Source organism: Cydia pomonella, chromosome 17 (genome assembly GCF_033807575.1).
Source record: "Cydia pomonella isolate Wapato2018A chromosome 17, ilCydPomo1, whole genome shotgun sequence".
Lineage (NCBI taxonomy): Eukaryota > Metazoa > Arthropoda > Insecta > Lepidoptera > Tortricidae > Cydia > Cydia pomonella.
The window spans coordinates 7,992,905-8,017,554 of NC_084719.1; the positions used below are offsets into that span (position 1 = coordinate 7,992,905).

Below are 24,650 nucleotides of genomic sequence, written 5' to 3' on the forward strand. Positions count from 1 at the left end.
CTTTCCTAAAAATCTCAAATTATTGTTCGGGCTCAGCTCTTGTTTCGTCTTAACGCACCGGTGGTAGTTTTTGTCTTTTTGAAATTCATATACTTTAAATAAATCTAACCGGATTTGAAGCACGCGAGTTTGTAAAGAGATTATCAGTCTTTACTGGTTACATGTCTAACATTTCTTAGCGTCAGGGGCACGAACGCGCTGGACCGTTAACTTCTTTTATCATTCGGCGCTTGCGTAGTAGCCGCGACCGTGAAAAGTTTGCATTGACTCATTTCTGAACAAACAAAAACATCTCCAAGAGTAAACAGTGTTGCGGATTATGGACAATATTGTCCGTCGACTTTAGATAACTTTTAACACAGTAAATTATTGTCGTGTTCTCTATTTATAGTTGCTATAATACAATGTACATATGTATATGTATATGCATGCAGCAGAGAAAGGAATACTAAATTATGCGGAAAGTAATCAAAAATATTTAAGCCACAGTTTCGAAAGTTACAATAGATGGCTTTGTACAAGTTTGTACAATGATATAATATGAATGATGACAGATGGGTTCAAATAGCCACTAGCTGGCATCCCCAGTGTAGTCGTGGCAGAGGCAGACCGAGAAAGAGATGGCGGGACGACTTGGATGCGTTTCAGCGGGATTGGCGGGATTTTGCTCAGCACAGGGAGGATTGGAAAGTTAGAGGGGAGGCCTTTGCCCAGCAGTGGGACACACAAATAGGATAATAAAATATATATATATAAGCTTGGGCCCTGCCTCGCTGCTGGCGACCCACCCTAGGTTAGGTTTTTTAATTATTATTTTTTTTAATAGGACAATATTACACAAATTGACTAAGTCCCACAGTAAGCTCAATAAGGCTTGTGTTGAGGGTACTTAGACAACGATATATATAATATATAAATATTTATAAATACTTAAATACATAGAAAACACCCATGACTCAGGAACAAATATCAATGCTCATCACACGAACAAATGCCCTTACCAGGATTTGAACCCGGGACCATCAGCTTCGTAGGCAGGGTCACTACCCACTAGGCCAAACCGGTCGTCGAATATGTGTTTATATCTTTTGTATTGTTTCGTAAGTGTTTTTATATTTTACTTTTATATACATATTGTAAAAAGCCTAGCCTAAGAAAAGAGATAAATAAAGGACATAATAATATCTTGCACAACAAAACGTGCAAATATATATGAAACGCTCTTATGGTTCTATAATGACTTCGAGTCCAAAAGTCCAAACGGATGGCAATAGGATTTTTCTCCTGGCTCCAAGGCTGAAGTACTCAGCGGGTATAAGAGGATGGACGAAAGTAAAAGACCCCATACGTGATTTCCAAACGCTATATACACTTGCACAGTCCCGATAAACTGACAAATCACAAAACTCAAGTGAATGAGAAGTTTCCTCTACTTCCACAACTGAGGAACGAGATGACCAGTGACAACAGATGACGATTTAGTTAATGAGGATTATAAGATACATATCAGGGTAAAGAACACTCCTATTACTGGTCTCACGCCCATCACACCAATAAAGTTTTGATGACCTGATGATAATAAAACTAGATGACGGTTCGAGGATAAACTGTATGTCAATGGGACGCCTTCCTTGCTGTCGCGGCCGAATCAGACGACAGCTGACCAGGTGGCGACATTGGCGATACAGTTAAGACGATTATACGACGTTAGGCAGAATAAAAAATGTCCTACCTGGTCTCAAAACGCCCATCACACTTGCATAGTCCCGATAAACTGACAAAACGGATGTTGGAACGCTTCCCGTACTTCTGCGGCCTGTACCTCGGCCCCATCGACAGTTAACTTACCATTCGGCAACCTTACTGCGACTACATAAGGTTCACATTACTAATAAGAAGTACAAGGCCATAGATGGCGATACAGTTAAGAGCACGTAACGCATACGCAATGAGCGCATTATCGGGAATTGCATCACCGAAACGCTGATCTAACCAAGGAGTCTCAAAATTAAGAAGGTGATGTTAATTAACTGTAATATATATTTATAAATTTATATGTATGTTTGCATCGTGACCGCGCGTGATGTATACTCGCAACTCTCGCAAGCAAAGCGAGGCAAGCCGGAGTATATTGGCCTGCTTTATCCTTAAGAGTTGTAGGATTTTGTGGTCAATTAAGGCAAACCAGTGAGAATCGAGTTCTGTGGACGACAACCGTTGCCTTTGTTGAATATGTACCTATAATTTATTATTTGTTACGCCTTCTTTGCGGTTTTTTTTTTAGTCTTTGGACATTCTAGAGTCTTACGAGTTTATAGAAAATATACTTGCATGTTTACTATTTTTCGAAAGTATGCATTTTTTTATATGTATTTGTAGGTACGTTATATTTGGGTTTAAAAATTTACATAGAAAACGATTAAAGAGTTAAACAAAACGACTTCGTATTTCGGAGGAAAAGCCCCAGGCACAGAACGCAACATTTGTTTGTGCGTTGATTTTGATCATCACAGTAGGTACACATTTTGGCAGCCACACAGCATTGAGCTTTGACGTCATTTAAGGGGTCAATTTTCCAGTGAGAAGTTGACGTAAGTATTGGAAGCGTATTGGACACGTCCTGCATCCGCTTACGCTAACGCGTATAGCGAGCGCGACGCATTTAGATATAAATCTTTGTTGTTGTCAGGTACAAGCTTTTATTTAACTTGCAATGTTTGTTTGTTATATGTTTGTTCGGGGCGATAAATTAAAACAAAACCGAAGGGAGTGTTTTACATCGACACGAGTTGCGAGTTACCTATTTGGGGTTAGTATCATATTGTCAGAAACGCAGGTCGTCTACAGGGTCAACTCACCTAAAAATCATTTGGGCAAATTGGCAGATAGTCAAAAACGTAAGCTGCCTATAAAGCAACTCGTCTAAAATCAACCCGATAAATAAGTGGTTTGTCCGATATGTAACCAGTCACTTTAGCTACTTGCCTTAGGATCATCTAGACCAATACACAAATAGGTTAAAAAAGTTATTGGTCGATAAAGCAACTCGTCTTAAATTTGATTCGTACAAGTCGTTTAATACAATAAATTATTTATTTATTTAAACTTTATTGCACAACAAAAGTGTACAAATGGCGGACTTAGTGCCATAGGGCTAAACAGAGACATTGCAAAGAGGTGCACAGAAAAGAGTAAGATAATATTAACTTAATCCATTTGAAACCTATTTAGTAAGGGTTAGAACCCTACTACTTACAAGTATTATTAGGCTTGGCAAAACTTCACATTAGTTTTGCTGCGTAACCACAGACAAAACAATATATATATAATAGCTTAAGTATAGTTTGTAGTAGTAGTAATGAACATTTAATTTAGTTATTCCATTAAAACTAAGTTAGATTAATCGAAAATCTTAACTTAAATAACTTTTACCCGATTTAAGACGAGTTGCTTCTTGGGCGACATGCTATTTAGACCACATAAATTTTAGACGAATTGCTTTGTCGGCTATTTAGACTATATGCATGTAAGACGATTTGTTAATAATATGATTTTGCGACGAGTTGCTTCATGGACCGCTTACGTTTTAGACTATCTGCCAATTTGCCCAAATGATTTTTAGGTGAGTTGACCCTGTAGACGAACTGCGTTTCTGACAATATGATACTAACCCCCTATTTGCACATGTATCGTACTACGTTTTACAGTATATATGGCCCTTTAAATTTTTGACATAGTTACATAATGTACTAATTATCGCACTAGTGTGGTTAAGTACTGTACTGTAAAAATAATCAGGAAATCTAGTGACTCTAGTCTGCAAATCTGCATAATGATAAAAAGTCAATAGTTACTATAACATTTATACTATCATTGACAGATAACTGATTCTCAGACCTTATTACAATGAGATAAGGGCTACCAATGGTCAGTTAGGCGTAAAATTATCACGGTTCGATTGATTATAGCAATTTTAATATCAGTATGAATCATTCATTTACATCATCATCCCATTGAAAGGATAAAACATGGAGATCTGTTGCAAGAAAACATTATGACAAAAGAGCTTGTATCTACAAGTTGGTGTTTTTATTTTATTCTGAATACTGGTTTATAGTTTAATGTTTTGTGGTTGAATTCGCAAGTTTATTGACATGGGTATTATTACTAAAACTAAATTTTCCTACAATTTTTTAGTGATGAATTTCAAGATTGTTCTATGTAATTGCAGGCAACTAAAATATCTGGCCCCCTAGCACATGCGAATGAGTTATAAATAGATTTCCCAGCTCTTTCTTTTTACCTAATTAGTTAGTACTATGACAAAGAAACAGATTACACTATAAGCAACTTGCATCATAACATAAAGTTACAATACTGCAATACGCCATCCTCAACAGTGATGGATTTGCCCTAGATACATAAATAATAATAATAAATAAATAAATATTATAGGACATTATTACACAAATTGACGAAGTCCCACAGTAAGCTCAATAAGGCTTGTGTTGAGGGTTGTGTACTTAGACAACAATATATATAATATATAAATATTTATAAATACTTAAATACATAGAAAACAACCATGGCTCTGGAACAAATATCCATGCTCATCACATGAATAAATGGCCTTACTAGGATTTGAACCCGGGACCATCGGCTTCGTAGGCAGAGTCACTACCCACTAGGCCAAACCAGTTGTCGAAATCTAGATGTCCAAATAAACTAGTTTATACTTTGAATATTTCTTTATAAATATCTCTGAGTACAGAAACTGAATATGCTACAGAATAAGCTGTATAGCAGATAAAGGGTAATGTAAAGATTGTTCCTATTTTTATTTTTTTATTTTTTTATTAAATCCTTTATTTCAGGCAAAAAACCCATAAAAGTGTTAGTATTACACAACATAACTTACAAGACTATTTACTATAAACTGATTACTTTTCCATGTTTACTGTGTACTGACTGCCACAGGATGGTGGGAAATATTTTTGAAAGTAGCTCTATATGTGTCAGTAGGGTTTCCGATGACAAAATTTGTATATAAATGAGATAAATGTTTGCTAAAAATTATAGTACAGTCATGTCTGAAAATACAAAGCCCCAAAAATATGTATACACAACCTTATTGCTCATATATTAAGGTGTATACATATTTTTGGAACTTTATCTTCCGTATCTATATTTCCAGACCATATCAATCAAGGAAGACAATATTGTTGAAACATCAATGTCATATTGGGACCGTGCGAAGTGCATGGTGGGGGTAAGTAAAGCGATCCCAGCGCATAAGGTGGTAAAAATTTGAACTAACTGCGGATAGTGTCTTTAACATTTCGTACAATTATATGACTCGAAATGAAACTTTGATTTACGATTACTCCTGAAATATTCATTTAAATTGAATGGTGTAAGGGACCATTGTAATCTGTATGAAATGCTTAATATAACTAACGTATTTATTATGATAATTGTTAATAATGTATCCATGTAAATAGCTTTGCAAATGCCACATATTACGTGATCTTTTTCTAGAAGTTAAGAATGGATATAGTAAGTTATCCTTAAAAGATAGACATTTCACATCGCGGACTTTTTTGTAGACCTATGAATGAGAAACAACCCCACCATACATTGTGTTGTTATAGCTCAAACGGATTAGGCAGCGTTTTCGATTAAAGCTCCTAGCCAGCGTGATTTTTTCCGACAACATTGTTATATTTCAAACAATTTACACAAAACCTTAACAAGTTATATACTTAAGCCTTCCTCAAGAATCATTCTATTGATAGATGAAAGTCGTATGAAAATCCGTTCAGTAGTTTTTAGTTTTGGAGTAAAACTACTCCAAAACTAAAAACTACTAAGATGTAGTGAATTGACGTTTTCCCCTAGACTTGCGGACACTAGGTTGCGTGACAGTCGTGCACACTCCCAATAGTTAAAAAATTTAAATTTTCATTTAAGACAGACAAGATATCATTTGTGATTGAATTTTAACTACAATATAAATAAGTTATTTTAATCCTAGATTTAATTACCTACTCTGCTACCCAATCACCAACCAATTTTGAACTAAAATAACAGATTGTTTTGAGAAATCAAGCAGTCATCTTAGTAAGTAAAGAAATAAAAATTGTGTAAAAACAAGCCTAAGCAGGTGAATAATAATTCACCGATATATATTGGTGAATACCGGTCTTGTTAGCTTTCAGAGAAGCTCTGTTGCAATTGTCTCATGTCAATAGGAAGTCAATTAGAATTTTAGAATAAACATTATAAAGAAAATATGTATTACAATTTGTGTATTTTGCCTTAACATATTAATATTTAGATGAGTCTATATGGGATAATGTTATAATGAATAAACTTTGAACAGCTAACAACTAAGCATAAAAACTAGATTTATCAGAAGATATTATAATAGATAGAAAATCAATAAGACTCACCATTCAGCAGCTTGGGCTTTACTTCTTGAACTGATCCATTTCTGTCTCCGTTGTTCTGCAAAAATAATTCAGACTCATATCTTTTATATTTTATGAAACCTATGTTACACAATGTGTATATTTTATATACAATACAATGGACTGTGAAAATATACAAAAATAATTGAATAAATATATAAAGTCTCGAGCTTATTGATGAAAAACACTTGTTAAACTAAACATTTCCATTATGTATATTGACTTCAATAATTAGCACAAATTAAATAAATAAAGATATATAAAGACACAATAAGAGTTGGGTTTTAACTCTGCGGGAGGTTAAAATCGGATACCAACGAAACTGTTTTCTATGTACCTATGTAGAAAATGTTACCTTTGATGGAGACACATTGATGTAGCTCTTGAAGGTTTTCTCAATTTTCTTCTCATTCATTTTTAAATACTTAATATAGTTTATTCACTGGACACACACACAAACGCAGGTCATAACGCCTCTGGCTATAATAAGACAGTGTTTACAATAATTCACATGATTTGTGTAGAATTCACATAGATTTGATAACAATCAACCCGAAACACTCTTCACTCACACTTCGACAGTCCTTCTAGTCCTTAGTGCTGGCCGAAACATTAATCTAAACATAATTATTATCAAAATAACTCTAATAATTAATCCCCAAAGGGGAATTTCCTAATTGTAAGCAGGGATAAATAATATTTCTCCGAATCCTCATTCCCATGCCCCAATATGCAACGAAAACGAAACGACAGCGACAGATAACTCAATAATTGCCAGATGCGAAATTGAAAGGGTGGTCATTTGTCGCATTGTATTTGTCTAGAAATTAAAGATAAAGTAATTTGATAACAATATCTTTAAAGAGAACCGTTCCAAGGAGAGACATTTTATTTATATATGCTTGACCAAATTATTTATATTTATCATCACATTTTTCTTGATTATACCACCATAGACCAGAAATGTAAGCATTATGTAAGCAAATGAAAAAGTAGTGCATATTTTTCAACATGTATCATTTTTCTCTTTTACTCTTATACAAATTACGTATGTCTCAATAGCGCCATCACAGAACATTAAATGACTTTTTTTTACATCATGTTCTTGCCTATATTCAGCCAACCTCTATAGTCCATCACTTTTCATCAATTCAAAAAAAGTTGGACTGTGCATGTCTCAGAAAAATGGCGATTGATAAATTTTTGTTCATTATTTGAAAGCACAGTCCTAGGATATACAATTAAATCGTTTATTATCTGGTTGTAAAGCTGCGAACCAAACCAGGGAATGGCTGACGCTGTGGTGGAGCGGAGACCTCCCGCTCGCTTCTTTTGCCACAGGTGTAACATAGAATTTGAGGATGTTTTGCAGGTAAAATCAATAGTAAAGTTATTTTTACCATTGTATTTTGTTCTAAATTCACACCGCCTCATCCGGGGCTTATAGCAGTACCGGCCAAGGTCATATTGAACGAATATCCGATTGTTATTATGTCGGTAAAGTCTACTTGGTTGTATGAGTAACGTCTGCAAATCCTTGGCAGATCCCTGCATCTGCTGAGACAAACTAAGCCACTGGTCTCTATAGGCCCTGAGTTATCACGATCGTTATCATAATTATTGGAAAAATTACATCATGATGAAAATGTCAATACTCAATAAAAACTATTTATGGATAAAGAAGGAAATTCAGAACATTTCTTCATATTAGAACTGCTAAATTAAAACCTTAATATTGGACGGAATGGAATTAAAACGAAAATAATGTAAATGTTGTTCATGGTAACTGCTACTGCTTTCTTTTTTAATGTTATAGGATTATATTGGACAGAATGGAATTAAAACGAAAATAATGTAAATGTTGTTTATGGTAACTGCTACTGTTTTCTTTTTTGTTATTTCAACAAAACTATCTTGCTTTCCAGGATTACAGATGTCCGTATTGTGCGAGTGGGTTCATTGAACAGCTTGAGAGTGAGACGGAGGGATCGGCACTCTCCGGAGATGACTTCAGTGATGCAGACATGAGCAATTTAGATGATTCAGATGATACACATCAAGTATGACCAAATATTACTGATTATTTTCCTTGCAGGACTTTCTCAAAGTCTACAAGGTAAACTTAGCAATTAAGATTAAGCAAACATAACTAGTACACAGAGGTGGCCCTAGCAATTTCTTTAAGTGGTGCAGGTATTGATTTTGTTTCAACTGTCAGGTGCTCAATTCTTTCTGAACTGCCAAATTCGGCAGTGCGGCGTGTTGCACCACCCTAGGGTTGCTTCTGACTACACAGAGTTCTGAGATAGTAATCTAAATATAGACATTACTACCTCGCAATACAGTTATTACAAACAGATAATCCTATTCTTAAACAGTATCATAGGGTTATTATTCTTATTATAAAAATTAAATTAGGATTTCTACTCTTATGTGGCCTTTAAAATCTGATAAATTCTATGCTCTCAAACAAGAAATTAATTGACACATGAATTCCAAGTATTTTCTAGAAATATGTTTTTATTAAAAAAACAATGTTTGTATTAAATGACAGTCATTATAATCATGAAAATATAAACATACCTACACTTGCCAATTTACCCACAACATTTCACATTATAACAGGTCCATGCTTTTTGTTATCAGTAACAAAAAATAAATACCTAACAGCAGTTCCTTATCTATCATACATATGCATGTTTGCATTTTCTGTGCCACATTGAATAGTTTTGTAATTTCTGAAGGAACTGGATTTGTATACAATTTTTAACTTAGTGTGTGTAGCAAGTATTTTTTTCAAATAGTTTCCCCATACATGGATCCACATTGTGGCATACGTGAAGTTAACATAATAGCTCACAAATGGATAAAACAATTTGAGAACAGTTATTTTAACCAAATTCTTGTCTGTCAAGTTCATACTACAGTGAAATCTCTATAATCCAGCACTTCGATGGTCGGGTATACCCAGTAATCTGGCACTAAAATTGGGGTATAAATGATCATTCCATGTCCTAATTTACTATGTCCGCTTACATTATTGCACTTCAATCTCTTTATAAATGGCTAAGTTCCAGATAACAGTAGAATTTTATTTGAAGTTAGTATTTTAGTATATATTTACGACATCCCAAAACATTCTACATATAATATGCAGATCTGCTCTAACTTTTAGTAATCCCAATTTTCTAGTAATTTGGCTCACTTGTGTGTATGAAATATGTCAAGTTTCTTTAAAATGTTATGTTCAGACAATGAGCTAACTAGTGCAAAGTGAAATAAGAATTAGGCTTGTGGAAAATTCCTAAAAATGCAAAGAGTTTATGAAGCACCTTTTGATGCCGTTTATACAGTAGAGTTCATAATTATGTGTAAATTTTTTTACCTTATAGCAATGGATTAAGGTAAAAAACTGTTTATATATTTATGAACTCAACTGTATAATAAGCTGTAAACTGCATATAAATCATTCCCATTTGTCCCCGCTGTCAACAAATTTATATCCCAAATAATTCATATAAGTGACATAAATATTCTAATTGAAAGAAGAATAAATTGAAACTCTCAAACTAAATTAAAATTAAGCAATGGAGAAAAATTCATTACATTTATTTGATCTAGAACTAGCTGTTCCATATATTTTACTTTATTCACAAACTGAAGTCAAACTCATAATTCTCATAAACAATCTAGTTAACGTTAGGGTTTAGACAAAATATTTTTTTAGACTTTTTGATATGTCCCACATTTTGTATAGATGTATTCAAAATTAGATTTCGTAAGTCCGGAACGACACTCCGAATGGGTGAGCATTGTAGTTTGACACATGGGGCCCACATATTGGTCACGGACACGCGACCTTGAGAGGGCAGCGGCCGCTCTGTTACGCGAATAACTTGACTGACTCATGTTAATATGGACCTAATTGTTCGAAAGTCGACCTTATCTTTTTGCAATAAGATTTATCAATGAGAAAAAAGATTATTTATTATTATTGCACTTTAACCCAGACCCGGTGTGGAGCCTTTCCATATTAAAAACGTCATTAGCATCACGTATATTTAAAAAAGTTAAGATTACTACGACAATTTCTGTGGGAATGTTCTGTGGTGGGTCTATGGACAGGCTTGTTTTGCTTATATGTGTAAAATCATTTATTGACAAGGGTTCTACAGCGACTAAACTAAACCAATAACTAGCTTAAACTTAGCAGTTATTATAATTTTCAATGTTAATGTTAGCTTGAATTACATAATACAATGACCTGTGATCAATAACAGTATGTGATAACCACTCTGAAGTTTAAGTTTTAACATACCAAGGTTTCAAAATACATACGTATGCAAAAGCGGCTATAGTTATTAATATTTACAATACCTACTAGTTGATGGAGGGTAGATTTAGTTTTTTTTTTTCTGCCAACAAATTGTACTGCAGTTTGGCAGATTAGTAGTTTAAGGCTTTTTGTAATCTTCTTTTGATTCAAAAAAAAAAAAACTAAAACTAAATTGAGTACATTGTAAAAAAAACAGTAGCGGTTCTGTGTGTGGGTTATACCCACTATTCCATCGTTCTCAGAAACTAACTTAGCCACTGTGAACCTACTACTATGCAATGAAGGTTGTACGACGTTCGCAACTACTTCATTGGACTTATCTAACGAGAATTACCCATAATAGGGTAAACTCCTGTTATTGATTTTAATATGATTTGCATTGTTCGAGAATGATTGGTAGGTAAGTTCTTAAATATTCATTAGTTTCATTACCCTTGACATAGCGTCAAGTATTGTCTATTAGTTGTCTACACAATGTATGAGACAGTTTGAGAGGATGGATGAGTAAGCGTTATAAAATCAATCGACACCTCATTCATCAAAATCGGCTTGGAAGTCTATGCTACAATGGAACACGTGACATGACAAAGATATATATGCGTACATAATGCAGATACATACTCATATATGGGCTATTTTATTGAAAGTTAAATTCATTGATAAAGTCGCCATGCACTTTTACGGCTACACTTTTTTATTTGGAATTTTTTGTTATTTTTACTTAGTATCCAAATAGGAGATAAAGTGTCCCAATCCCAAAATTTACAAACATTTTTTGTTTCTTTCATTGCCGTCATACAAAGTCTATGAATAATTAACGTGTTGTGGCTGTCGATCTTCAATCCACTAACAGAGCGGCAGTTGACGTACACGACACTGTACGAGTTATCGCCTGTGATGCGATGACTGACGAAATTTTCGCCTGGCCCGCGGTCTGTCTTGAAAGCTCAAGACCCAAAATCGCCTTACATAAAGGGTTTTAGCGTTAGCGTGTGCGTTTCAGGGTGATTATATCCTAATGAAAATTTGCACCACGTACAAAGAGTTAAAGCGCGCCGTAATATGAATAGTGATGGCTTTATTACTTATTTATTGCAGTTTTCTCTATTCTAAAAACTTTCAGTTTGCGCCGCCGCCCGATGGTCAGATAAGCGTGTTTAATACAACTAGTACTTTCGCCATCACATATATAGGAGTGGCCGAGGTGCTCAAAAATATATGAACATGCACTCTAACTTCTTGTTAATACAGGCGTGTTCAGATATTTGTGAGCACCTCGGCCGCTCCGATATATCTGATGGCCACTGTAAAAGCAACAACTACGACAGAAGACAGACTAAAATTGTATAAGACACACCACAAACCTACGGCGTAAACGGAATTATTGTCGCGACCTTGGCTTTTGCTTATCATTTCGCATCACGGCTACGTCACTGATTAACTGATACGTTTGTTGTTCTACTATTCTGTTGTATGTATTACACATACGTACAATGTATCTATTTGAATTGTGTTGTCAATACAATAATGCATGACTAAACATCTTCATGGATTATGTCTGACGATGAATATATCTGTTACATCTCTTATCAGTACAAAAATGGTTTTAAATTTAGGTGTTCTAATTAGATGCGATACAATACAAGGTGCCCACGAGGAATCAGAGATATTTTAACCAAGCATTTCTGAGGCCAAAAGAAGGAATGTTGTAAAAAATGTTACATGAGTTTAGGTCAATTTCACAAAACAAATTTTTTTTTTGCTTATTTTTGTATGTATTTGTTTTTGTGTGTTACTTGTCACTTTTTGACACCTATCGATAAGGATATTAGGACTAGGTCCCATAGTGGCAACATCGCCATCAAAAAGTAAGGTTCGCCCGAGATTTCGGTCTGGGTATCGGCATTCTCGGCCAAAAATCGAGACGAGATCTTGGTCTCGGTTCTCGGCCAAAATGGGCCGAGATTCTTGCCGAGACCGAGAATATGTAATGAGTTATCATTGGTAACTTAATTTAACTTGATATGAGTGAAAGATGTTACTGATTAGTTTGATATTAATTATATTTGTGTTTAAGGGAAAAAGCAAAGCAGTAGGTAGGAACAAGACGATACCTGTGGCAGATTACTGTTGTGGAATATTGGACATAATTTCGTGCGAACTTGGCGGATGCTGTTCTATGCAATTTTGACAAAAATCGCGGCGAGTTGTTGGGTCATGGGTTGATTTTCATTTAATGTGGCTTATGTGGCCAGCGAACAACGTTTTGGCAATGCTAGCCAGTTAAACAACGAGTGTTATCACAATTTAACGGGCCATAACGCTGAAAAATTACGTTCTTTGGGTTACAATGTAGAACTGTTTTATGTTGATTATTGTTATTCTACAGTACGAATTAATTATAATAACTTTTTATTCAGATAAATCGTCGTTTTTGATAATTAAAATTTTGTTAGTGCAATATTCGTGATTTTTCTTATATTTTATAAATTTTCGGTCTCGGTCTCGGGCTCGACCGAGAATCCCATTGAATCTCGGTCTCGGTATCGTTCTCGGCCGAGACAAGAAAAACGTTCTCGGTCGGACCTTATCAAAAAGGCGTTTTGCACTAAGTAACAATAACATATGTTTTTTTTTGTAAGTGACTTTCTAAAATTAGGCGAATTCCATAAAAGTTTATAGGACATTTTAGGAGATATGGTAGTGTGCGTGAATACAAGAAATTGCACTATTATCCAGTTTTCAGAGATGTTTGATGAAATCTGACACTGTTGAGTTTAAATATGTTTCGATTTAGACGTAATATTTTTTATTGTTTACGCAAGTATCAACACGTCTTAGGAAAATGTTTGGGTTTTGGAAAAAATATTGATAATCCGCAAATTGTGCACAATCACGCCATCTTTTGGTGGCTAGTCGGCAGGACATCCGTAGATATCCACCTTAAATATGATCAGGAATATACTGTTAAAATCTCGCAATGCTCACGGGCACCGTGTATATGAGGAGCGCTGTTATTGGAGCCCAACGGCTGCGTTTAGCTATTGATTAGGAATATATTGATTTAACATTAATCAAAAGTAGCGTTCGCAGCATACTCCCGGGCGTTGAGAGACAAAGACAAAAACAAAGGAAAAAAAATGGAAGTAATTAATTAGAGTTACAATAACACCATTAAGTGCGCCGCAGATTTCAGAAAAAGAAACCATTCTTGGGCAACTTTCACACTTTATTTCAAAGTGCCATTTCCTATCTCTATCGCATACGCGTACCTAATTATATAGCTGTCCTGCCCATAATGCCGGCGGTCAATGCCACTGTGCGAGTAATTCTTTATGCTTAGCGTTCTTACTTCACCGACTGTGTCTTGAGCCACGTACAGATTTCACAAGTAACTTTTTTTTGGATACATGCTTTCATTATTGCCTGCACGTCCTGTTCTCTGCACGTCTTTGAATTCTTTCCTCCACGAGACATTGAACCCAAGCTTAATGTGGTTGTTCTTTTTCGTGGAGGGGTACACAAGGCCACCTTTTGACTGTATTAGAGTTGAAAAAGTGAATATAAACATGTATATGTTACTAATATTCTCGTATGCTGTATTTCCAGAGTGCCAGCCACCCGATGCTGAGCGACTTGGCGTTTCTTATGTCAGGAGGGCGACACCGGTAAGCGTTACAGACATAAAAACTAAATTAAAAATAATTTAATTGAGATTTATTGTTCAGCGATGAGTGTAAATGATATATAGGTGCGTCCAAATCTGGCAAATGCGCTATAGTGCCTGCACTGCATGCGCCCTGTAAATCTATTTCACGCGAGCAGTAAGGGAGCCTTCCGCAAACCCAAGCAATCGCTTTTGTAGCGATTTCGCCAATTATGGACGCATTTTACGAATTTTTTGGGCAAGTGCAGCAACCAAAATTAGCGGACCTATCAAAGTCACTCGGCATGATAACTTTAAAAATTCCCATACAATTAAATGATGAATGATGATGATGAGAGATCGCTTTTTAGCGATAAGACCGCCTGTTGTTACCTGGTTCTATTTTCCTTTAAAATTCATTTGTAGTTTTACATGTATGTAAAATGTATAATTGTTGGTGCAATAAAGAATATTTACTTACTTACTTACTTAAATGTTTTGAACGCTTTGACTGTAAAAAAACGGTTTGGTGCAATAGACCCTTATTCTCATTATGTTGTTGCAGCGGCGGCGGGCGGCCGGAGACCCTCCTGGAACAGCTGGTGTACTCCATCAGCGGCAGCGGCCCGCTCGGCGGCGCCGCCGTCACCGCCGGCGCGCCGTTCGTGCTCGTCGGCGCGCCCGGCGACTACGTCTTCGGCGGCGAGGGTGAGTTAAAAAATTGATAGTGATTTTATTGTATGACCGTACTCTTATGGGGTGAATATGTAGGTTACTTAACAAATTTCAACAAAATCACCCTATATGAGCTCGGGAGCTCTGGTGACGTCACAACAGGACCACATCATTACATTGTCCACATAGGTACGGACTGTTCGTGTCAAGTGTATGCCACACTGTGGTCTAAATAAACAGCTTAAACTTTAAATTATCATTTTACGCCAATGCAGGTGCTACCCTCTACAGTTCTCAATTGTTCTTTGCTTTAGAGGGTCTTGTGCCAAACTGAAATTTGACATTGATATTTTGTGCGAATAAAATAATACTGTGTTGCTCCCCCTCGCATGGCACGCCCTCTAAGTTACGATGACCATGTTCAGTTTTCTTAAAACATTATGATAATTTTCATTTCCCAGGTTTAGACGCGGTGGTGACACAGTTACTAGGACAGCTCGAGAACGCGGGGCCTCCGCCGCTGCCTCGGGAACAAATCGCCGCCATACCCAGTGAGGCCGTCACAGAAGAACAGGCCGCAGCCAACACATCATGTTCAGTGTGTTGGGAGAACTTCCAGATGGGTGAGTCTCTTGGTGATTTATGTGTGCCTGGTACTTTTATCATTGTCAAGGGGGATCGCTGCTATTTACCTCAGTGTGGTCAGTCATGGAAGAACAAGCCACGGTAAATACATCTTGTTCAGTGTGTTGGGAGAACTACCAGTAGAGTGAGATTCTTTATTACATTTGTATGCCTGGTACTTTTTAATTTGCTGATACATCCGATATCTTCGATATGTTAGAGAAAAAATCTCCAAAATTAGAATACAACATAGCAAGTCGTGGCAAATAAATAAATAAATAAATATTATAGGACATTATTACACAAATTGACTAAGTCCCACAGTAAGCTCAATAAGGCTTGTGTTGAGGGTACTTAGACAACGATATATATAATATATAAATATGTATGATGAAAACACCCATGACTCAGGAACAAATATCCATGCTCATCACACGAATAAATGCCCTTACCAGGATTTGAACCCGGGACCATCAGCTTCGTAGGCAGGGTCGCTACCCACTAGGCCAAACCGGTCGTCAACGGTCAAAATGTGTTCTAAAACCGTCAAATCAGGAGTATGTTTATTGACACAGTGGTAGATTAACTGCGCTGCGGTAACTTATTGGCCGGTCGTCTACACTGGCCGTTTTGTGCGCGAGGAAATTGCGCGTATGCTCGCTCTGTGTGGACCCGTCTATTATCATCGGGGTTTTCGGTGTGGGAATGATTTCGTGTAATTATTACTTTGTTTATGGTATAATAGTTACTACGATTTTGTCGGATCGATTACTGGGTCTGCTGACACGATGTCTGCTGTTTCATAATTAGTACATTTGTTGAAATGATGCCGTGTTGTTTCCAGGCGAGATGGTGTCTAAGCTGCAGTGCGAGCACATATTCCACTCGACGTGCATAGAGCCGTGGCTGCAGCTGCACGCCACGTGCCCCATCTGCCGGCGCTCGCTGCTCACGGAGGAGCCCCCGGCCGAGCCCGGCGCCGAGCGCGAGCCGCCCGCGCCGCCGCCCCGGCCCAGCTCCACGAGTGAGTACCCAGCACCCCGCACGGAGGAGCCCCCGGCCGAGCCCGGCGCCGAGCGCGAGCCGCCCGCGCCGCCGCCCCGGCCCAGCTCCACGAGTGAGTACCCAGCACCCCGCACGGAGGAGCCCCCGGCTGAGCCCGGCGCCGAGCGCGAGCCGCCCGCGCCGCCGCCCCGGCCCAGCTCCACGAGTGAGTACCCAGCACCCCGCACGGAGGAGCCCCCGGCTGAGCCCGGCGCCGAGCGCGAGCCGCCCGCGCCGCCGCCCCGGCCCAGCTCCACGAGTGAGTACCCAGCACCCCGCACGGAGGAGCCCCCGGCCGAGCCCGGCGCCGAGCGCGAGCCGCCCGCGCCGCCGCCCCGGCCCAGCTCCACGAGTGAGTACCCAGCACCCCGCACGGAGGAGCCCCCGGCTGAGCCCGGCGCCGAGCGCGAGCCGCCCGCGCCGCCGCCCCGGCCCAGCTCCACGAGTGAGTACCCAGCACCCCGCACGGAGGAGCCCCCGGCTGAGCCCGGCGCCGAGCGCGAGCCGCCCGCGCCGCCGCCCCGGCCCAGCTCCACGAGTGAGTACCCAGCACCCCGCACGGAGGAGCCCCCGGCTGAGCCCGGCGCCGAGCGCGAGCCGCCCGCGCCGCCGCCCCGGCCCAGCTCCACGAGTGAGTACCCAGCACCCCGCACGGAGGAGCCCCCGGCCGAGCCCGGCGCCGAGCGCGAGCCGCCCGCGCCGCCGCCCCGGCCCAGCTCCACGAGTGAGTACCCAGCACCCCGCACGGAGGAGCCCCCGGCCGAGCCCGGCGCCGAGCGCGAGCCGCCCGCGCCGCCGCCCCGGCCCAGCTCCACGAGTGAGTACCCAGCACCCCGCACGGAGGAGCCCCCGGCCGAGCCCGGCGCCGAGCGCGAGCCGCCCGCGCCGCCGCCCCGGCCCAGCTCCACGAGTGAGTACCCAGCACCCCGCACGGAGGAGCCCCCGGCCGAGCCCGGCGCCGAGCGCGAGCCGCCCGCGCCGCCGCCCCGGCCCAGCTCCACGAGTGAGTACCCAGCACCCCGCACGGAGGAGCCCCCGGCCGAGCCCGGCGCCGAGCGCGAGCCGCCCGCGCCGCCGCCCCGGCCCAGCTCCACGAGTGAGTACCCAGCACCCCGCACGGAGGAGCCCCCGGCCGAGCCCGGCGCCGAGCGCGAGCCGCCCGCGCCGCCGCCCCGGCCCAGCTCCACGAGTGAGTACCCAGCACCCCGCACGGAGGAGCCCCCGGCCGAGCCCGGCGCCGAGCGCGAGCCGCCCGCGCCGCCGCCCCGGCCCAGCTCCACGAGTGAGTACCCAGCACCCCGCACGGAGGAGCCCCCGGCCGAGCCCGGCGCCGAGCGCGAGCCGCCCGCGCCGCCGCCCCGGCCCAGCTCCACGAGTGAGTACCCAGCACCCCGCACGGAGGAGCCCCCGGCCGAGCCCGGCGCCGAGCGCGAGCCGCCCGCGCCGCCGCCCCGGCCCAGCTCCACGAGTGAGTACCCAGCACCCCGCACGGAGGAGCCCCCGGCCGAGCCCGGCGCCGAGCGCGAGCCGCCCGCGCCGCCGCCCCGGCCCAGCTCCACGAGTGAGTACCCAGCACCCCGCACGGAGGAGCCCCCGGCCGAGCCCGGCGCCGAGCGCGAGCCGCCCGCGCCGCCGCCCCGGCCCAGCTCCACGAGTGAGTACCCAGCACCCCGCACGGAGGAGCCCCCGGCCGAGCCCGGCGCCGAGCGCGAGCCGCCCGCGCCGCCGCCCCGGCCCAGCTCCACGAGTGAGTACCCAGCACCCCGCACGGAGGAGCCCCCGGCCGAGCCCGGCGCCGAGCGCGAGCCGCCCGCGCCGCCGCCCCGGCCCAGCTCCACGAGTGAGTACCCAGCACCCCGCACGGAGGAGCCCCCGGCCGAGCCCGGCGCCGAGCGCGAGCCGCCCGCGCCGCCGCCCCGGCCCAGCTCCACGAGTGAGTACCCAGCACCCCGCACGGAGGAGCCCCCGGCCGAGCCCGGCGCCGAGCGCGAGCCGCCCGCGCCGCCGCCCCGGCCCAGCTCCACGAGTGAGTACCCAGTGGGTGACGTTGATCAGCCTGTGAAGTGAGGTCAGTGGCGTAGCTAAACGTGGGCGAAGTGGGCCCTCCACGAGTGAGTACCCAGTGGGCAGATTAGTTTACGCTACGCCGCTGAGTGTGATTGGTGCAACTCGCCCTTAGAGCGTGCATTTCACGGCCCGAAGCATCATGTTGTTTCGGGCGACTAGGCTACGAGTTGCGGTTGCGACTGAAACTCGACTCGGTGTGTATAGAGCTGTGCAAGCTACGTGCTACTTTCCTTATATGTCGACGTTCGCCGCTCTGAAACTCTGTGCGGAACGGGAGCCGGCCTAACGCCGCCCCGGCCGAGCTTTACACGTGAGTTTGCCGGTTGACCAGCGCCGAAACGTGCATTCCACGATCGAAGCATCATGGTGTCTCGGGCGTGTTAAGGTCGACTAAGCTACGAGTTGCGGTCGCAACTGAAACTCGGCTCGATGCGTGTAGAGCCTTATCGCTTAAATTGTTATCGGTATGTAAGTAAGCGGGTGGTTTGTGGACAGTGGGCGGCATGCCGACGGTGCGGCTGCGGCGGCTGGCGCGGCGCCGGGCGCCGGGCGCGGCGTGGGACGCGGCGGCGGACTCGTCGTCGTCGTCCGACGCGTCCGTCACGGCCGGCGGGCTGTGGGCCGGCCCGCGCGGGGACTCCACCTCCACGTCGTCGCTCAACTCCGCCGCCACGGACGCGTCGCGCGACAACATGTACAACATGGACATCGACTTCGACTAGGGGCCGCCGCGGCCGCGCGGCCCGCGCCGAGCCGCCGGCGACCAGACACCTGTGCGCGTGTGATGCTCCCCTGGTACGTTCGGGAGACGGACCCGACTAAATATTCGCTTTATTTTGAGAGTAGAGAGTTCTGACGTCCAGTCGGAGGTGAAAGCGAATCGAAAAAAGTGGTTAAAGTTGTAATCGTAATCGTTGAAATAATATTAAAAACTAGAAACTCATTATACGTTTTACTTGGCGAGCCTCCTAACGAAAAATCTCGCAAAAGAAACGTACGCTTTATAATCGCGACGAAACACTGATGGACTCAGCCTAATACCGGCAAACTGCAACATACTATCAAACTGAGCCTTATCCAGCGGTGCCCTCAGGCAGTAGGTCACTATAAGAAATTCACACAAAAACCTGAATTAGACAACTACTTTGAATTACTAGTGGCTCTGTGAGCTGTGGCCCACGTGAATCCCCATGGTTCAAATCAAAAAATGCGACCTGTAGATGAAAATGTTTTTTGCCCAACCTAAATTGGAAACCTTTGCTTAGACCGATAACCAAAAAATTACGAGAAAAGATTTGATAAACAAAACATAAGCTTCGTATGTTATGTTTTCTTTGTACAATCTATTAAATACACGTCTGCAAACGTCAGCTCACTAGGGCTAGGGCTAATTTTAATATCACTCTAGATATACAACAGAAACACATTATAATTACAGAACATTTGCATATGTCTTGTAATTATAATGGAGATTTCTTAAAAATTGTGAACTGACGATTATTTATTTATTTAGCCGCTCTCCTTGAGAACTCTCTGCTCTTTTATTTTTTAATGCTTTCCCTTCTTGTTTAAGATTGAAAATCATGTAGAATGTTCAAGGAGGTAAAGTCTAAAAAGAATAGTAAAGTACAAATGTCGCGCAGGCCTACGTCGACCGCTCCGCTGCTGGTACTTTAGGATTAAATGAAAGAAGATTCATAGTTAAAATTAAAGTTATTTAAATTAACGAATGCTGGACTATGATTATCTGCCTTAATACCGTTGTGCGATCGGAAACTTATGTTTACCTCTTCATAGAGGTAATATTATTAACACAGTTATTATTTAAATACCTAGTAACAGAGTGGACTTTGAAAAAGTTCCGTTTCTTATATAGCTGCAGAACTGCAAAATTATCTTTGTGTATAGACTTTCAGCTGTAACAAATTGTTTAATGCGTTATTTTCGTGTAAATTTTGTAAATAAATGTAATTGTAAGCCTTTGTTGCGTATAATAAATTTATGGGTATACTTGCATTGCCTTGAGTGCCAGACACTTATGGCGTTGTTCATAAACAAGCTACAAGCCCCAGTTACCAATTGATCGTGTGTCTTATCTGTAATTTTGGCTTGTGGAATTTTATTTCAGTAACATTTCGTACGGTCACGTTCTGAATATATCGATACGAACGAAGTACCAAAATATGTATACACTACCTACCTTAATATATGGGCAATAATATCGTGTATACATATTTTTGGCACTTTGTTCGTATCTATATTATTAGACGTGACTGTACCTTGTCGCAGTGAAAATAGTATAAGGTCCCTAGTGACTTTCATATTTATTGCCACAGAGATAAGGTGCAAAATGGTACTGAAATTAAATTATTTGACTGTAAGAAGGAGATAAAACATAAGTAATTGAATAAATTGAGGCTTGTAAACTTTTATGAATGAGGGGTTAGAATGTAGTCCACAGAGCTTGTGGGGTATCTTTTATTAATATATTCTTACATTTTGAACGCCGAACGTTAATACATAAGGGCGATATAGACAAAATTGTTAACGAGTAGGTAATATTTCACTATCGCCCGTGATACAGGCGATGTTTTTCATCACACTTGCGAGGAAAATACTAGTTTTAAGCAAATCTAATTACAACAAAAATCACAAATGGTCTTATGTTAATTTGTGTTTTGACGCATAAAAGGCCAAAACCTATTTTCGTCACATTTTAGTGACACAATGAATGAACCCACAGAAAAAATATAAATAATTATTCCCTAATGTGGAAATATCTGTGTGGAATATTTTTTTACGAACGAGTGTGATGAAAATTTACACAGCTGTAAAAGTGCATACCCACTCTATGATCGGAATTCATTTATAAAGTGAGTATGTACTTTTGCAGCTCGCTGTACAATGCGAGACATTGTCACTATTATTAGGCAAGAAATGCCGCTTTGTCGGATGTCAATACGGTCGATTTCCAATAGTATCTTTATGCCACTAGCACCTTATTGCCTTCCACACAACAAAGTGTGCATTTTACATTAACCCGAGTACGAAAGTTCGGGCTCTTTCCCACTGAAAATCCAGCCTTTTGTGGGTATGGTTTTCTGCAGGATCCCGTTTTTGTAGTATACGTGCTAATATAGTAATGTTCACATGAGCATTCTGTTTGTGGGATACTGCATGCATACTATTAAAACGGGATCCTGCAGAAAACCGTACCCCAAAACACTGGATTTTTAGTGGGAAAGGGCCCTTACAGTCGCATTCGGACATGTCGGACCGGCCAAGGACCTAATCTAATCTAAAAAGTAAGAGTTCATGTTCATCATTGAGATATATGTAAGGACGGGCACTAAGAATGGCGCTAGTTCAGCGGTGTCGCTCACGAATTCGAGCCAATCGTGCAATCTAATTTGATTGGTCGCAATTACGAGTATGATGCGAAGTCATCAACCAATCGCGTCGTGGCGTTAGACTGCACGATTGGCTCGAATTCGTTTGCGTGACACCGCTGTACCGAAGGCCCTTCCTCCTTAGATATATGTCAATGATGTTCACATATTTTTAAGGTCCTTGGCTGCTCTGATGTATCCGATGTCGATTGCATAAGCCGTGAGTCATCCCCAATGCCTTTGTTGGAGGATAAAAACACATTTGAGTTTTGAATTTGTACTCACGGACAATAAAAAATTGTCATTGGCGCTGTAAACTGCGTGAAAGCGTGATTTTAACATCTCTATGAACCTGTATCATTAGTTATATTATTTTTAATCTGTTTGAGGATACTTTTCAGTAGTTTCAGGGAAATTATACTTTGTCTGGATATGTAATTCTAATTTTAATGTACGTCTAAAATTTGATCTGAATACGACATGAATCGTTTTTGTTTGAGGAAACGTCACTTTTGACACTGACAGATCCGATCCATATCGTATCTAGAACTATTTTTTGACGTATATTAAAATTAGAATAGGGCCGTTAGGTAGGGTGCGTCCTGGGGCCTATTTCACGTACGTTACAAGTCTTGTAATACAAGTGTGTATCTATGGTAACGCTTGTATTTCAATATTTTTTACAAGTTTCCGTTTCACGTAAATGTATAATTGTTACAAGAGCGGGGATAAAAGAGTTTTCACAAGTGTTGTTGTTTCACAAGTTGACAAACACTAGTAGATATTATATACTAAAATAGTAATTTCGTTTCTCAAAAGCTGTACTTTATACTTGTAGCTTGTGACTTATCACGAAATAATGAGGAGTCTCTATAAACTGGTAATATGCGTTTTTGGTAAAAATCGATTAATAAATAAATGAAGATATTGCATTTTTATGATCTCAAACGTGTAAGTTTTGAATGCACTTCGTTAAAATCAGTAATATTATTTAAATTTAGCTTTTATTCTCCAAAAAAAAAAACAGTAAACTCATTCCTATGAAATTATTATAATTGGGAAAGAACCAGTAAATGACCAATAACATAATAATTTTGTAACGAATTCACCCGTATTGTAAAAAAAAAACTGACCCACCCTGAAGCTTGTAAACATTCATAGAGTGATTGACGAAACTGAGTTTGATTTTACACTTGTAATTGATAATTTTGAGAAACGCTTTTCATTACTACTTGTATTATTAAATGTCTTTCCCATCACGGAACAATGGTGTTCCGGACCTTTGGGAGGCGTGCGCGGAGCCGAAGCCAACACGTAGAGGCCCTTTTGACACTTTAATGAAATGTAAGGGGTACACCTAGCGGATGTTGCCCTTGCCCGTGTCATGGGACGCACGCAGAGGCAGCACCCGCCAGGGTGTAAGGACTATTTGAGAGTTGATGGAATCTAAAATGAACTGGGCTATTGGGTGAAAGCGATGGACTAAATACTGGGCTATGGGATAAAAAAACCGGACGCCTGCCTAATAAAACGGTATTCAATTTTATTTCCGGCAGACGGTGACTCGCCCCCCAAGATGGGCCCCCACAAAAAGCGACATCTAGGATGGCTCGAGGGCAACACCGGTGTGAGCGGCTCAGGGGTGTCGAGAGGTGTACGCCGCTTTCTACCCAGTGGCTGCGAGCAGCCACTGTGCCAACTCGCGTCTTATGCAATTTTTCACTTCCACCCCTGGAGCTTATAGCTCTAACGACTCCACTCTGGCTGGCCGGCTAATAATATTATTATACGCTTGTATATTCCGAAAACACAAGTCAGCCATTTTGTTGAGGACGAGTTGATGAGATTGATTGTCACTTAAATTCAATAAAGTGTAAACAAACCTATTTTCTAACTTTAGACAGCCGCCTTGTAGCACTTGTAGTAATCATTCCTACGAGAAACAGAATTAAAACACACTTGTACAATGAAATTTTAAATGTAAGCTTGTAGACTTGTGAACTTGTAACGTACGAGAAATAGGCTCCAGATCTGGCGAAGGCCCAATTTTTTAGCTGCTAGCGTGCATTACCTACATTCCGACAAGGAAGTGTTGAAATTAAATAAAAAGGAACAATATACACAATTATACGTAAAACGAACGTATCGTGACAACTAAAATTCACTTATAGTATAAAAAAAAACAACCTTGATTTGGTACTGTACAGTTAACTATGGCTCTGAACTTGGGGGAGTGAGTTTTGGTTGCCGCTTGACGGCATGTTGTTGCATATTTTTCACATAATATTTATTTATATTCACTGGATCTGGATGAATCTTATAGTATTACCGGGTTTCCTTGAAACTAATGAGAAGTTGTCTGATTGAACGAAATATACCCGAAGATTTAAGAAGAAGCG

The 24,650-nt window shown here is 41.3% G+C and overlaps 2 protein-coding genes across 3 annotated transcripts in view; one reads left to right on the forward strand and one right to left on the reverse strand.

The window, feature by feature from the left end:
- The window catches only part of LOC133526881 (myotubularin-related protein 10-B), a 33,748-nt gene extending 26,529 nt beyond the window's left edge, over positions 1-7,219 (reverse strand). Inside the window, exons 1-2 of one of the 2 annotated variants that reach the window (XM_061863716.1) lie at positions 6,826-7,218; positions 6,453-6,507 (exon numbers count right to left, since the gene is read on the reverse strand). In XM_061863716.1, coding sequence (XP_061719700.1) covers positions 6,453-6,507; positions 6,826-6,885 — 115 coding nt within the window. In that variant the 5' untranslated portion in view covers positions 6,886-7,218. Of the gene's footprint in view, positions 1-6,452; positions 6,508-6,825 lie in introns of both variants that reach the window. The other variant, XM_061863717.1, reaches the window with a different exon arrangement.
- A 387-nt stretch (positions 7,220-7,606) lies between these two features.
- LOC133526884 (E3 ubiquitin-protein ligase RNF126-like) lies at positions 7,607-21,594 on the forward strand. The gene is made up of 7 exons (XM_061863721.1): positions 7,607-7,842; positions 8,396-8,530; positions 14,416-14,474; positions 15,018-15,160; positions 15,589-15,750; positions 16,596-16,775; positions 19,358-21,594. The coding sequence occupies exons 1-7, from the start codon at positions 7,759-7,761 to the stop codon at positions 19,582-19,584; spliced, it is 990 nt and encodes a 329-aa protein (XP_061719705.1). The 5' UTR covers positions 7,607-7,758; the 3' UTR covers positions 19,585-21,594.
- The last annotated feature ends 3,056 nt before the right edge of the window (positions 21,595-24,650 follow it).

Bases quoted from the DNA above. Each gene is read 5' to 3' on its own strand.
- LOC133526884 (XM_061863721.1), top strand. From the start codon at position 7,759: ATGGCTGACGCTGTGGTGGAGCGGAGACCTCCCGCTCGCTTCTTTTGC. The intron at 8,531-14,415 runs GTATGACCAAAT...CTGTATTTCCAG, and splicing joins ATTCAGATGATACACATCAA to AGTGCCAGCCACCCGATGCT. The intron at 16,776-19,357 runs GTGAGTACCCAG...GTTTGTGGACAG, and splicing joins GCCCCGGCCCAGCTCCACGA to TGGGCGGCATGCCGACGGTG.